Below are 13,865 nucleotides of genomic sequence, written 5' to 3' on the forward strand. Positions count from 1 at the left end.
TGAGAAGGGAAGCAGAGCTTAATCCTTCACACACGCTCATCAATTCAGGGAAGAAAACCCTGAAATTTTAGGAAAGTGTAAAGTACGTACTTTACAGACGTACTTGTCACGCAAGTTGGATTCAAGAGTGTTGTGGCTCCTAAGAAGAAAGCAAGCTAACTGATGCCCATATTAAGAAACAAAAGTTTTTTTTTCATAGGTTTGGTAAATGGGAGCGTTAATAACTGGAAAAAAGTGTTGTTCACTGACGAATCCACATTCCATTGCTCAGCAAGCACCTCAACGAAAGTTTGGCGAAGTCCCCGCCTTAACAAGTGCAGTGACAAACTTATTCGTCCTCGTGAAAAGTTTCCCAAAACTTTGATGGTATGGGGTTCTGTGGGTTATGAGGGAGTTGGGGAATTGTGTATATTTGAAAAAAATAATAAAGAGTGAACCAGCACATGTATTACGTTGTACTAAATGAATATTTAGAGGGGGCTTTAAGAAGACAGGTGCTTCAATTCTTCAGCAAGACGGGGCACGGTGCCACACAACGCCATTGATTAGGAACTGGTTGCAGGATTGTGATGTGGAGCTTTTAAGTGACTGGCCCCCTAATTCCCCCTGATTTTAGTCCCATTGAAAATCTGTGGTCGATCATTGAACAACGTTTGCAGAAGGTTGACTGCTCCAATATCGAGAAACTCAAAGCCGCCATCATCGCTGCTTGGAACAGTATCGAACCAGAGATCTGTCAGCACACCTCATTGAAAGTGTTCCCCGACAGCTGAAGGCAGCTAAAGAGAACAAATTTGGTGCTACCAAATACTAGAAAGTCTAACAGGTAAACTGGACCCACCACATTTCAAAATCTTGAACTAAATTTTTCGCATTACTTTACAGGTTGAAAAATGTGCGTGTGTGTATGCGTTTACTTAAATTTTGCACTGGGGTGTAAAGACTTTCGGCGCCTACTTTATATTCTGACGCGTTGGAGACGGGGTGGGGTGCAACCTTAGGATCAAGAGAAGTGTCAGGCACCTGGTCGAAGAGCAGGTGTCATGGCACATAAACTGCAAGGAGCTCTTAGCCATTCATCTGGCTCTAAAGGGCTTCGAGCAGATAGTCAGAGACGGGTGTAGTTCAGATAAACTCCGACAACACCACCGCTCTGGCTTATGTAAGGAAACAAGGCGGGACTCACTCGCTCTTTCTCTACGAACTGACGAGACCTTCTAGTATGGGCGCATTGAAGAAACATCACTCTACTGACAAGGTTGTCCAAGGAGAGAGGAACGTGAGATCGAAACAGGCTGAGCAGGAGGTTCCAGGTCCTTCCCACAGAATGGACCCTCCACTCAGAAGTGTGTCAGAACCTTTGGTCACTTTGGGGGAGGCCTCAAATAGACCTGTTCGCCACGTTCCTCTCCAAGAGGATAAGCACCTTTTGCTCTCTGGCAGACGACCCCAGAGCTTTTGCAGTAGACGCCCTTCTCCTAGAACTGGTCCGGATGGAGTTTTACGCCTTTTCTTTTCCCCATTCAAGATCCTGGGGGCAGGAAATGGATCAGAAAGTTCGTGGCCTCGAAGGGGACAAGGATGACTCTGATAGCCCTGTTTTGGCCAGCCCGAGATTGGTTCACAGAGGTAATGGAGTGGAACGGTGGACTTCCCCAGATCTCTTCCAAACAGGACAGATCTGGCTCAAACAGCCCCACTTCGAGAGGTACCATCAAAACCTCCCGCTCTTGCTTCTGACTGCCTTTCGACTATCGAAAGACTCGTCAGAGCGAGAGGCTTTTCTTGCAAGGCGGCAAGTGCAATCGCTAGAGCCCGCAGATCATCTACAATGCGAGTATATCATCGAAGTGGGTGTTGTTCAGAAGTTGGGTGTAGGTCGAAGAAGCTGTCCTCCTCCAATACCTCTGTGACCGAAAAATTGCAGATTTCCTTCTTTTCCTGAAGGAGAAATCTCATCTTTCTGTACCAAACCATCAAAAGGATACAGAAGTATGCTCTCGGCCGTTTTTCAGGAACAGAGGCCTAGATTTGGCTAACAATAAAGATCTCCACGATCTGATTCGTTCATTTGAAACATCAAAATCAAAAGAACCTAGAGCTCCGAGCTGGAATCTGGACGTGGTTCTAAGATTTCTGTCTTCCGAAAGATTCGAAACCACCTCATCGGGCTTCCTTTCGGGACATTACGAGGAAGTGCTTATTTCTTTTGTCTCTCGCTACGGCGAAAAGAATCAGTGAGCTGCACGCCCTTGAGTTTGAGTGGGGTTCAAAGGAGAGACTGCTATCTGTTCGTTCCAGACTTTTTTTTTTTTTTTTTTTTTTTTCTTTCTTGCAAAAGAATGAGAATCCTCATAGCCCTGGCCAAGGAGCTTCGAGGTAAAGGGCCTGACTAGCCTATTAGGTAGAGAGGCTGAGAGGTCTCTTTGCCCGGTCAGAGCACTTAAATTCTATCTAGACAGAAAGAAACAGAAGGGGGGTTCGCAACACGGTCTATGGTGCTCTGTAAAGGACCCCAAAAGACCGATGTCGAAGAATGCCTTGGCCTTCTTTGTGAGAAGCGTGATTACGGAGGCACATAATAACTGCCCAGACGGACTCTTTTACACTTTTTGAGAGTGAAAGCTCACGAAGTAGAGCAGTCGCGACGTCTTTCACTTTCCAGAGAAATATGTCGCTTAAGAATATCTTGGAAGCGACATATTGAGGTGTAATTCGGTGTTTGCATCTCATTACTTGAAGGACGTTCGCGTAACTTACGAGAAATGTTTTCTCTAGGTCCGTTTGTGTCAGCGGATACGGTCTTGGGTATTGGAGCAAGTGCCGATCCTTAATTTTGTGTACGTAACCCTCTTGTTGGATACGTTCTTGACTTCCTGCTGGAATAAGAAGTGTCAGATGTCGCACAGGCGGCTGTCACTTTGGTTCGGTAAGGAACTCGAGTGGTATCTGACTATTAGAGGGCTACAAAAATTTTTTTTTTGTACTTTAGTGTGTGCGTATTGACTGTGTAATTCGAGTTATGGGTTGTTTGTGAAGAGTTTGGGGGATAACTCTTGACAATCTTAGAACTAACACAGGTGTTAGGATCGGGTGATCGGGATCGGTTGTGTGCTCCTTAAATAAGGCGTGTTGTCATATAAGTGGATTAGCACCCATTGACAAATGCCAGTCAGACTCTGCCGAGTAAGTGGATAAGACCCATCGACAGACCACAAGAACTCTTGGCCACAGATCACTATCTCGCTAAGGCTCTTGAGGTGAAGCAGACTCCTAGGCAGTAGCCACGAAGCCTTCCACCTAATCAGTAGGAACCAAGGTCTATAAATACCTACAACATATGTTGTTTTACCTGTCTATTCAGTAGTTAGCTGTCTCTTACCCTCCACCAAGGGTGCCAATCAGCTAAGTATATATCTGACAGGAAGTTGAATGTATGAAAATGATATTGTTATGATACAATAAAGTTTCATACATACTTACCTTGCAGATATATACGATTTATGGCCCACCCAGCCTCCCCGCAGGAGACAGGTAGAAGAGAGAAAATCTGATAGAAAACGGGAATGGTTCCTAGTCCTGCCACCCAGGGCAGGGCGGTAGATCACCTGACCTACCTGTAGCGAGTGCCGCGAAATTTGAATTTCTGTCGGGGACGACGGAGTCTATAGCTAAGTATATATCTGCCAGGTAAGTGTGTATGAAACTTTATTGTATCATAACAATATCATGTTTATTGATATTACTCAAGATTTTGTTATAATCAGCACAATAAGACAACATTTTGTGGCTTATACCTACTAGTGAAAGTATGAGACATGGAATTCCGGGGATCGTGTGATTGAACTGAAATGCGTTCTTAGCTTGTAATCTGTAGTTTTATCCGTACTGACATCACAATTGAAACTCTGCATTGCTTATTTGATTGTAATTATACAGAACATGGTGTCCTTGGAGGTTTTCTTCTCAAAAGCATAAACAAAAGACAGTAAATTTCTCACATTATTCCTGTGAATTTCTCAAGTTATCCCACTTGTACTACATCTTATATGCCCATTTCTATTTTGTTCAGTTAACAAAATTTTGTCAGCAAACAATATCTTTGTGCAGAGATCTTCCTTGAAATTACAAGCAGTGGTACCAAGTCTTATAATGCCTGGTTATCAAGTTCTGAAGGAACTACAAAATACTTTTGTTATCTGAATACACATTTTGTGAAATATAATTGGTTGTACATCACTTGGGAACTGTATGCATATTACTGATTATTGGATAATGTTTACAATATGGGGTTCATCAGGTTTTTTGTTACAGACGGTAAAAAAAATGACAGGTTGTGGGGTACTGTGTAACTTATTGTCATTGCCTCTGTTCAGTTGTGGTTTCTCTTAGTATATTATTAAAGTACATTTTTTACTTTTAGGTGCCTTTTTTTCTAGGGAAAATTACAATTAATAATGACAATGAGGGAAATTAACAAGGCTTACACTTCAAAGTTACATTGAGTGGTATATTCCAAGAAAAGTGGGAATGGTGGAATTAGTGTTTTGCCATCAACAAGAAATGAAGATGGTATATATATTTGAAGTAGGGAGGTGTTATTATTATGGAAAGAAGTAAGAGATTGAAACACCAGAATTTAATTGCGGTGCACAATGTGCTGTAGAAGAAAACAACAACTCAAGGATAAAATGGGCATTAAGGCTATATGGCAAAGTCTGATAATCAGACTAGATTAGTCAGGTTACCTCCCTTACTATCAGTCCATACATTCGGTACTTTTTCTTTCAAAAAAGCAACAGCTGTTTTCTTTGAAAGCCTCATCCAGTAATAATAAGAAGCCTTATAGGTTTGTAGGTTACAAACAAAAATTTGTAAATCTCATGAATAATATTGTTTCGAGTGTTATTTTTATTCACAAAAATAAACTGCATATTTTGTTTTCCAAAAGTTTCTCTTTCAACAGAAATATCCAACATGAGCGTCAATCAATTGTTTAATAACTTACCATTAAGTATATTTTCAATAATAACACCTTCCTTTCACAATCCTTTTATCTGAGTATTTTGCTATATATTTTACAAATTCAGCTTGTCTTAGATAAATTAGTATAAAAATTTTCTAACTTACTTTAATGCTCTATACTGTGCACACAAAACCAGTGTTATATACAAGCCTCAACTTCATCTTGCAGTTGTAGCATATGTAAAACTAAGTGAATAATGAGATTTTAGCATTTAACAGGATCTTGTGAAGGGAAATGTGAGGATTATAGATAACCTATTATGTATATACATATATTATAAATATTTTAATTTCTTATTCTTTTAACTTACAGGTCCAGTGTTTAAATTTTAGAGATGGCAGGGAAGTTATTTCCCTTCTCCATGATCTTGGCACCACATTGTACGAATTCAAGTCTCATGAATCCATTGAAAATATATTTATCATGGATCAGCTCAAAAATAGGTTGAAGCAGCGACAGATATACAACTCGGCTGTGTGTGACTGTCACAATGACAACAGACTTGCTGATGTAAGTGTTATTTGTTAAGACATTTTTAGCTTTTCCCCTGTGTGCTGAGATGGACGCATGTGCTTAAATTCAATAGTACTTTCATCTGTGAATGTGCCCAAAGAGCAGTAGGAATTAACTAAAGTTTTGATATAATTACTTTATATGCTTTGCATTTCTCTTCCTATGTTGTTTTTAGTACAACTCAACAGCTACAAAGAAATACTAATAGGGAAAACATTTTTGTTTAGATGGACCATTCAATAAGGGGTATGTAATAAATCTTTTTTTTTTCCAACTCCTGTTTTTTTTTTTTTTTTTTTTTTTTTTTTTTTTTTTTTCCAACTCCATAACAGGTCCTCCAGCTTGTCCGCACTGGTACCCAAGTTCGAGAGCAGGGAATGGGTGAACGCATAAGTTTTTGTCAAGAACTTCAGCGAGCCTTTGAAGAATTTGTTGAAAATTTTTTGTCTCACATGGAGGAAGAAGAACAAGTGTTTCAGGTATATTACTGTTATTCTGCTTCAGTCATGATTATTTTATTTGAGATTTTTGTGCTCTTAAGCTAATGTGGTGTTTAACACTCGCCCCAGTTCTATACCGACACCTTTTATTTAGGTGAGCGAGTCAGAGACTTCTGACATGTCCAATTTAGCAGTTCTCTGGTATCATAGCAATATTTTACTAGAAATAGTGCTAAAGAGGACACATTTCACTGGGCGACACGGCTTCCTCGCCCAGAAATAGATTTTTCCTACGTCAAAATCCCTTTTTTAGTTATACACGTAATTACTCTGGTATTAATTAAAGATAGGAGTTTATTTTTTTCACTTAATGCTAGGATTTCCAGTGTTCAATAGATACTTTTTTATGGTCGTAAAGAATGGTGATGACTCTACTTAGACTGGTATTTATATTCTATTGGTACTGTATAAGGAATAAATATTTAAATTCTCTCAAGTATTTTGGTCATCTAAAGAGATTTTGACATTTTTCTTTAAGTCATTTGGTGCATTCTGAAGGATTTGTTCTGTTGGTGATTGATTATTTTAAATAATTTGCAATAATTATCCCAGTCAGACTTATTTTGTTAGAAGACTACTATCTGGAGAAGAATTTGAGAAAATAATTCAGTTTCTCTAATTGTTTGCTCTTGGTATTGCGTAGTTGAAGTTTTGACAGTAGGTGTAGGGTCGGTAATGCTTTGTGTACTATTTAATGTTCTTAATGTTTTTAGTGCACAGTTTTATGTGCTGAGATACATGATATTGGATCATGTTTTCATTCCATTAAAATCAAGTATACTTTTTTCAACAGCCTTTATTGGTCGAGTACTTTGAGTATGATGAATTGAAAATCCTGAAGGATATTGTCCTCAAAGAACACGAGCACGTTAAAGAGAGACATAGCTTGGAAAAAGCACACAACGAAGAACCTGAAACATGTGGGGTTGTTAAGGAACTGCGGGATCTTGACTGGGACTTGCACTGTTTTTCGGATGAATCTCTGGAAGAGGGCATTGATTACTGTTCCCAATTCAGCCGCTGTGAATCGGTGGAAGAGACCATTCCAGTAAACAATGAAGACCTTTACCTGGAAGAGACATGCACTGAACTAGTTTTGGCCTCATCTGAAGATACTGAGGCTCCACATCTTCCTGCTGAAATATTATTTAAGATACTGAGGCAGCTCTCTCCTCAAGATTTAGGTCGATGTGCTCAAGTTTGCACTTCATGGAATGATGCTGTTTACTCACCAGCGCTATGGAAGGCAGTCTACCCAGTTCAGTGGGCCAGAGGTAAGACAGAACAGGTCTGTTTCTGAAGTCACATGAGTTATACATATGTGCCACAGCTCATGCAAGAATTTTTCAATATTAATGGATGGTGGCCTTTTATTTGTGTATATGTACATTTTATTTTCTGTTTTCCATTGTGTATAGTACAGTATTTGTTTGTATGAATAATGGTTTTTTTCATTTTCATATTGATTAATTTTTAGGGTGATGTAGATATTTTCATGTATGAAGAAATTCAAACCTAAAAACATTCTTTAGGTAATGATTAAGTTTACTTTCTAAGTCATAAGGAATGCAAGTTTTGGAATTCACTTTCAATTTAATTTTCCTAGATGTGTGTAATTGACTTCTTTCAAGATAGCTCTAATGATTTCTTTGAAGTTAGGCAAACATTGTTCTTCACTTGTCTTTTTCCAGGCTTGTACTAAATTAGGACAGTCCCATTAGTTTCTACATTTGAAACACTTAAGCCCTGGCAAGCTTGTGTAGATAGTTTCCAGCATTGGTAACAAATTGAAAGAATGAATGTACGTACTTCCTTGCATTCAGTTTATACCCTAAGTTACTGAATGTTGGGTAGATTTCATAGCTTGATTTAACATTCTTACTTCCAAAGGGCTGACTGAAAGGAAATTTTCTACATAGAGATGTGTCTATGGCCAAAACCACGGTTGTTCATATGTGGAACAAACCTTCGGTCTTAACAATAGGATATTTCCAAGTGCCATCTGGTAACCGGTTAGAAACAATTCCCAAGGTCATCATTTACCTTACGTAGCATGCGAGCAGAGTAAACTTTGTTACTTATGCAGACATTTTTTCTATTTTAATATCAGGGGGGTGATTTAACATTTTTCAAGAATTATAATTTTTTAGTTATTCTGAATATTACCATCTTGTAAAACTGGTCCTTTGTATTATTTCATTTGCTGAATTTGTTATATTTTGAGACTTTATAAAGATTTGTAAGAGTAATCTCAGTCTAACATACCATGTGTGAATTTGAATCCTGTGATGGGAATCAGTGTTTTGGGCTTAAGGTAGCGTAGTAACTGGTGTATCCAAGAAGCATTGTGAGGAAATAAGAGGTTAAGAAGTACTTGATGCTTTTACATATTTGTTTTTAAGGTATTAAGAAGTATCCAAGGTACCACAGATGATACTTATATTGGAGCAAACCCTTTTAGCCAGCTTTGTAAGATTTGTAGTGCAGTGGTTTGGTTTAAGTATTTTTTCTTATAAATAGTGAATAATATAGGTGAATAATAACAAGAGAGAACTAGATAATTCTCTAGTACAGTACAGCCGTTAAAGTACGTATATAGTACTGTAGTATAAAAACTGTGCATGTAGACCCTCCTTTCATGTAGGACAGCTCAGGTAATTGTTTCCGTATAATTTGTACTTTAGACCTTCAAGATGTATTTTATTTATTTCCTAGGCATCTGGGAGTGGTATGATGTGGGTTTATGCAGGGCCTTGGAAGATGCTGCTCACCAGAAGTTATCAAACGATTGTGACAGATGGGATGAGGACAAGGATATAGATGAAGCTGAAGAAATGAGAAATCCTTTGGCAGAAAAAGAAAACTTTGTTTTAGAAGAGTAAGTGTAATTGTGCAAGGGGTTTAGAAGAGTAAGTGTAATTGTGCAAGAGAGTATTTCAGCTTCATACAATATATGCATTAGATTTGTTGAATTTGAAATGTGTGGTTGTTATATACAGATATTTAGGTGCACTGATTTCTAAATATTTCTATAATTTTCACATTTTTTAGTTTTATATAAGATTGCTTTTAAATCAATGTGTTATGTTGCTTTGACTTGTGTAAAGTTAAATGAAAGTTTACCAAATTCTTTGCAAACTGATAATTAAAGTTAACTTGGACAATATTCTTGAATGGGTGTAGAGTTATAATATCTATTATTGATCTTTTTGTTTTCATTTGTATGTATCTAAATTTGTGGAGATATTAAACCCCTGGTTATACCTGGATATAGTGTTGTGATTTATAATATATACATAAACACTGAATGTTAAATAATTCTTTTACTGCTTTCTTTTTCAGGTTAGTGAACTGGGTTTTACCACGTGTGGGTCATGGTGTCGTTACTCTTGTGGTGGATGCAGGAACAGGAATTACATCAAGACTTTTGCATCATGCCATTGCTCTCTGTCCTAATATGACATTTTTCTCTGCTGCTCACACACAAGTTGATTATTATTTATTCAAAAGGTAAGATTTTGGAAGTTCTTCAGTTTTATTAAGAATTTTGTTCTTGTTCTGTCTGTTTCTGTCATTTCTGTCATTTTCATGTTTGTGCATTATGTTTAATGGAAGCCTGCTCTGTTACATGATGGTCTTTTAGGCTGTTTTCACATAATTATTTACTGATTTGGATTAACATCCACTAGGTCATAAGTTTACTAATTTATACTTGTTTATATGTGGAGCAAACCTTCGATCTTAACAATAGGATAAATCTTCTGGCACCAGCTGGAAACTGGTTGAAAACAATCAAAGATTGTGCCCTGTTTTACTTTGCTTCCTCCTCCATCATTGAACAAAGGTTTCCTCTGATCAAGTTTATTTGACTCATGTATTTCATCACTGCCCAGACAGATTCTGGAAGGGAGTCCCAATTTGTTCCTTCCCTCCAGGTATCATTGATTGAGGAGGAAGCTCATTATGCCTCCTGCCTAAGTTGCTTTGCTGTTCAGTTACGTTTGAAGAGTTTGTGATGTAACAAATATAAATTTATGATGCACAAGTTGCTTATGCTAAGGTAATGAGATTATAAAGAAAAAACTCATTTGTTAGAATACTATATATTTTATTTTTTAGAAATCTGTTGATGGGTAAGCAGGGATATGCTAGCTTCTGTATTTTTAATTCTTAGATTTTGAGTCAAATACTTTACGACTATGAAGGCAGTTTTAGACTGAAGATTTATAATCTAGTCAATTATATACTTACTGAGATTTATTGTTTTTATTTTTCAGCTTATGGCTCCAAGGTGCTTTACAAAAACTCCAACATTTGGATCTGCAGGGTTGTGAATTAATTGATGACGATGCTTTGGAATGTTTAGCACAGTGTGCAGCTCCAGACAATCCATACCTTGGCCATGACCTTGACAGAGAGGAAGAATTATGTCCAAATGAAAGATTTAGGGATGAGTCGTGGAAAGTTAATACTTGTGATCCTGTTTTTAAATACTGTGGCTATTGCACCTGCTGGCGGGCAAATTTAGTTGCTCCCAAATCCAGCAGTTCATACAGGAATTTGTTTTCCAAAAATAGACATAGAAAGCCTGCCTGTTCAGATTTACCTGATGACAAGCAACACACTTCAGCTCTTAATTTGAGCCGCCCTAGACAAGAGTGTGAAAGCTGGGGACTTTCACCATATCCACATAGTTCATCCAGACAGGAGGTATTGAAACCAGAAAACGACATTGAGGAAATTTGTTGCCGTCCAGGAAATCATTCCTTACAAAACAGTGGCCAGCGGAACAGTTCCTGTAAAATGTTCACTGTAAGTGACAGTGGTGAAGTCCTTGAGTATGAGAAAAGACAGAGAAATGTCCATGTTTTGGACACTGAAGGTGATTATAGTAGGTTTCAGCTTTTGTACCTGAATTTATCTGGATGCTGGAGAGTAACGGATGAAGGTCTTTTGGCACTGGTGGAAGCTAAGGCTGTTGATAGGTTGTGTCATCTTGATGTCAGTGGTTGCTTTCAGCTAAGTGGAGAAGGGTTGCAAATGTTTGCATATGACAGCAGAGCTCTTAAGGCAGAGAATCTGTTTTACTGTGATAATATTTCAGATGGTCCCTACCCTACTAGGGCTAATGGATGTGCTAATTTGTGCAACCCAGTCAGAGTGTGTTGTAGAAGTGGGAGGTAAGTTTTCCATCATCGGAATTCTGTTCAGTCAGTCACTAACATAAAAAATTATGTGTACATAACTCTTATTTTACCTGGAGCTTGATTTTTTGCGTTAACTTGCTGTCTTGTAGTAAAAATGGCAGATATGGATGCATTTCTTTATATTCTCAAACAGACTACAAATGCATCCAATTATGGAAAGGAAGTTCAATGAAAAGTGCTAGTCAACAACAGTTTTGTCTTAAAGGTATGTTAAAAGCTCATGCACACACTTTAGTATTCAGAAGTAAAAAAGTAGCATCAAGTGGATCAGAAATTAGTGTGCACATCCAGCGTATGTTCACACAGCCAAAATTAGGAGAATGGTTGTGCAGTGTTCTCTCACATATGCAGCACTAGTTACTATATTATGTGCATCATGCCGAATTCATTACTTGTACCTGTATTAGGATTTTTCAAGATATATCCATATGCTTAACAAACTAGTATCAAACCAAAACAATACAAGTCTGCTTTTCCCACGGAACTGTTTTATTGTATTTTGAGAGATATAATAGTAAGATATTAATAACCTCACATTTGGATTCATCCAAGTTTAATTTGCTTGTGAATTTGGAAAGGTGTTTGTTGTTAGAATTTTTAGTATGCTGAATAGTTTATTAAACATAAATGACAATCACTGCATACAGCTCAAAAGTAAATTGTAGTAGTTTTCAGTTGTACTCAGTTGCATTATACATAATAATACAATGCCATTATGCTAAAGTCCAATATTGGACAGGTTCCCATTTGATTAGAGTACTGCAGGTTAATCATTAGCACTGCATTTCTTTTCTTCAATTTGATTCTCCTCTCTAAAAGTCGTCATTTCGTCTATTGGCTGTGATTTAACATACCAAGGCATTGGCCCTCACATTGTAGAAATAGTTGGGGAAACTTGTATATATGTAAATATTTACATTAATAAATTTGCCTAAATAGTAGTTTTAAAAAAACATGTAATTGAAATGCAAGGAAATTCTGGCAGTTTGATTTAATGTAATATTTTACAACACAGGTGGTGTGGCTGATTATTCAGGCTTAGACATAGGATCTTAAAACATATTTAATCTAAATGTAAATCCATCCATGCTAAGTTCTGCATGTTAAAAACTCAGAAGGCTGCTTTTACAGTCGATGTTGAAAATGTAGTCTTTGAAGCTTGTCAAGCTGCATTACCAATACTCGATTGTGATTGACGTCACTAGAGAGTGGTCAGAATTTGCAAATGAGGTACTGGAGAGTGGTCAGAATTTGTAAATGAGGTACTGGAGAGTGGTCAGAATTTGTAAATGAGGTACTGGAGAGTGGTCAGAATTTGTAAATGAGGTTCAGGTCTTGAAAACCCAAAAATACAATTGTCAAACTATAAAACATATTTTTGTTTTTCTAATATTTTTGTGCATGAACAAATTTGTTTTTGAGGCATATTAACAAGGTTTCCTTAAGAAACCATGGCAGCCATTTCATTAAAATTGCTTGCGAGTAAAAAATTTCAGAAGGAAGCATTATACTCAAAATGTTGCTGTGACCTACTGTACTTATTATTTTTTTTTTTTAAATTCAGTATTTTTATGCATTTGCTTATATGGTTATAGCTACTATTTTCAAATATTGTCATTTGACATTTTCCATGATCTTTGTTGCTTGCGATATTTTTCAAGTCTATATCTCTCATTTTAGATCAAGAGCAGAATATTTTAGGAAGTAGTGAAGGCACAGATGTGGTTGTTCTGAAAACACTGACGTAATGTTTAGATTTGCATTGCTCTATTTTATCTTGGCAAGCCAGAATATATTATTCAGAGGTTAATCGTAGAAGTAAAAGCTTTGTTAAACTTTCTCTTGGAAATGGATTCAGCTAGCACTAATAAATAAAACTGGACTGCTAGAACAAATTTACTGTAAAGTCATGTAAATAATGTATAGTTTTCAAAACTGCTTCACAAACAAGCGTCACAATTATGTGACGAAGAGACAACAGGTGAATATTACCTGGTGTAAAGTTTGTATTGACCATGCTAGGTTTTACCTTAAATGTTAGGGATATTTTAAGGCTTTTCAGAGTTGTGGCAGTTAAGAGTCCTGTAAATAGTGCATTAACCTATCAACCTTTACTGTTTTGTACGTGCTAAAATACTGTAATGCACATTCATAGTGTATTTATCCACATAATGTAAAGGCATGATATCGGCTTAAAAATGGATATGGTTTTATTTTATTTGGCTTTGCTTTTAAATATCAAAGTAAAAATATAGACACCTGCCTATTAAACTAAGCAGGCTATTTGACACATTTATCTTGTATTTGCATCATTTCTCACCTGTTTATACATCATTCAAAGAATAAAAGTTGTATTTATTTAGTTTATTATTTCCCAATTTTTCGTTCATGGTAGGAACACACTGACTCTGATTTACGTATTTCGCAAGGATTTAAGTAACAGAATTCAAGAGAAGGCGCAGGTAAACACACAACGTTGATAATTAGTTTATTGGGTTTCACATATCAAAAGTGCCCAAAACTAGTGCTAAAATGGGGATAAAACAGAATTCCATAGAAGTGTTGGGAAAAAAGGCTCTAGTTAGAAGAGAAACTGTCACTTAATATCCAAATAAAGGA

General features: G+C 37.1%; 2 protein-coding genes across 3 annotated transcripts in view; one reads left to right on the top strand and one right to left on the bottom strand.

Annotated features, from left to right (window-relative positions):
* Positions 1-13,604, top strand: part of LOC135213598 (F-box/LRR-repeat protein 5-like) — a 29,520-nt gene extending 15,916 nt beyond the window's left edge. Inside the window, exons 2-8 of one of the 2 annotated variants that reach the window (XR_010314174.1) lie at positions 5,339-5,536; positions 5,872-6,018; positions 6,833-7,313; positions 8,755-8,917; positions 9,382-9,549; positions 10,317-12,457; positions 12,488-13,604. Coding sequence is in view for 1 of the 2 variants with exons in the window: in XM_064247613.1 (XP_064103683.1) it covers positions 5,339-5,536; positions 5,872-6,018; positions 6,833-7,313; positions 8,755-8,917; positions 9,382-9,549; positions 10,317-11,223 (2,064 nt within the window). In the remaining variant the exon portion in view is untranslated. Of the gene's footprint in view, positions 1-5,338; positions 5,537-5,871; positions 6,019-6,832; positions 7,314-8,754; positions 8,918-9,381; positions 9,550-10,316 lie in introns of both variants that reach the window. The other variant, XM_064247613.1, reaches the window with a different exon arrangement.
* Positions 13,605-13,721: 117 nt separating this feature from the next.
* The window catches only part of LOC135213604 (MIP18 family protein galla-2-like), an 11,190-nt gene continuing 11,046 nt past the window's right edge, over positions 13,722-13,865 (bottom strand). The window contains exon 4 of the mRNA XM_064247653.1: positions 13,722-13,865. This exon is cut by the window's right edge and continues 1,401 nt beyond it. The gene's annotated coding sequence lies outside the window, so the exon portion shown is untranslated.

Source organism: Macrobrachium nipponense, chromosome 19 (genome assembly GCF_015104395.2).
Source record: "Macrobrachium nipponense isolate FS-2020 chromosome 19, ASM1510439v2, whole genome shotgun sequence".
NCBI lineage: Eukaryota > Metazoa > Arthropoda > Malacostraca > Decapoda > Palaemonidae > Macrobrachium > Macrobrachium nipponense.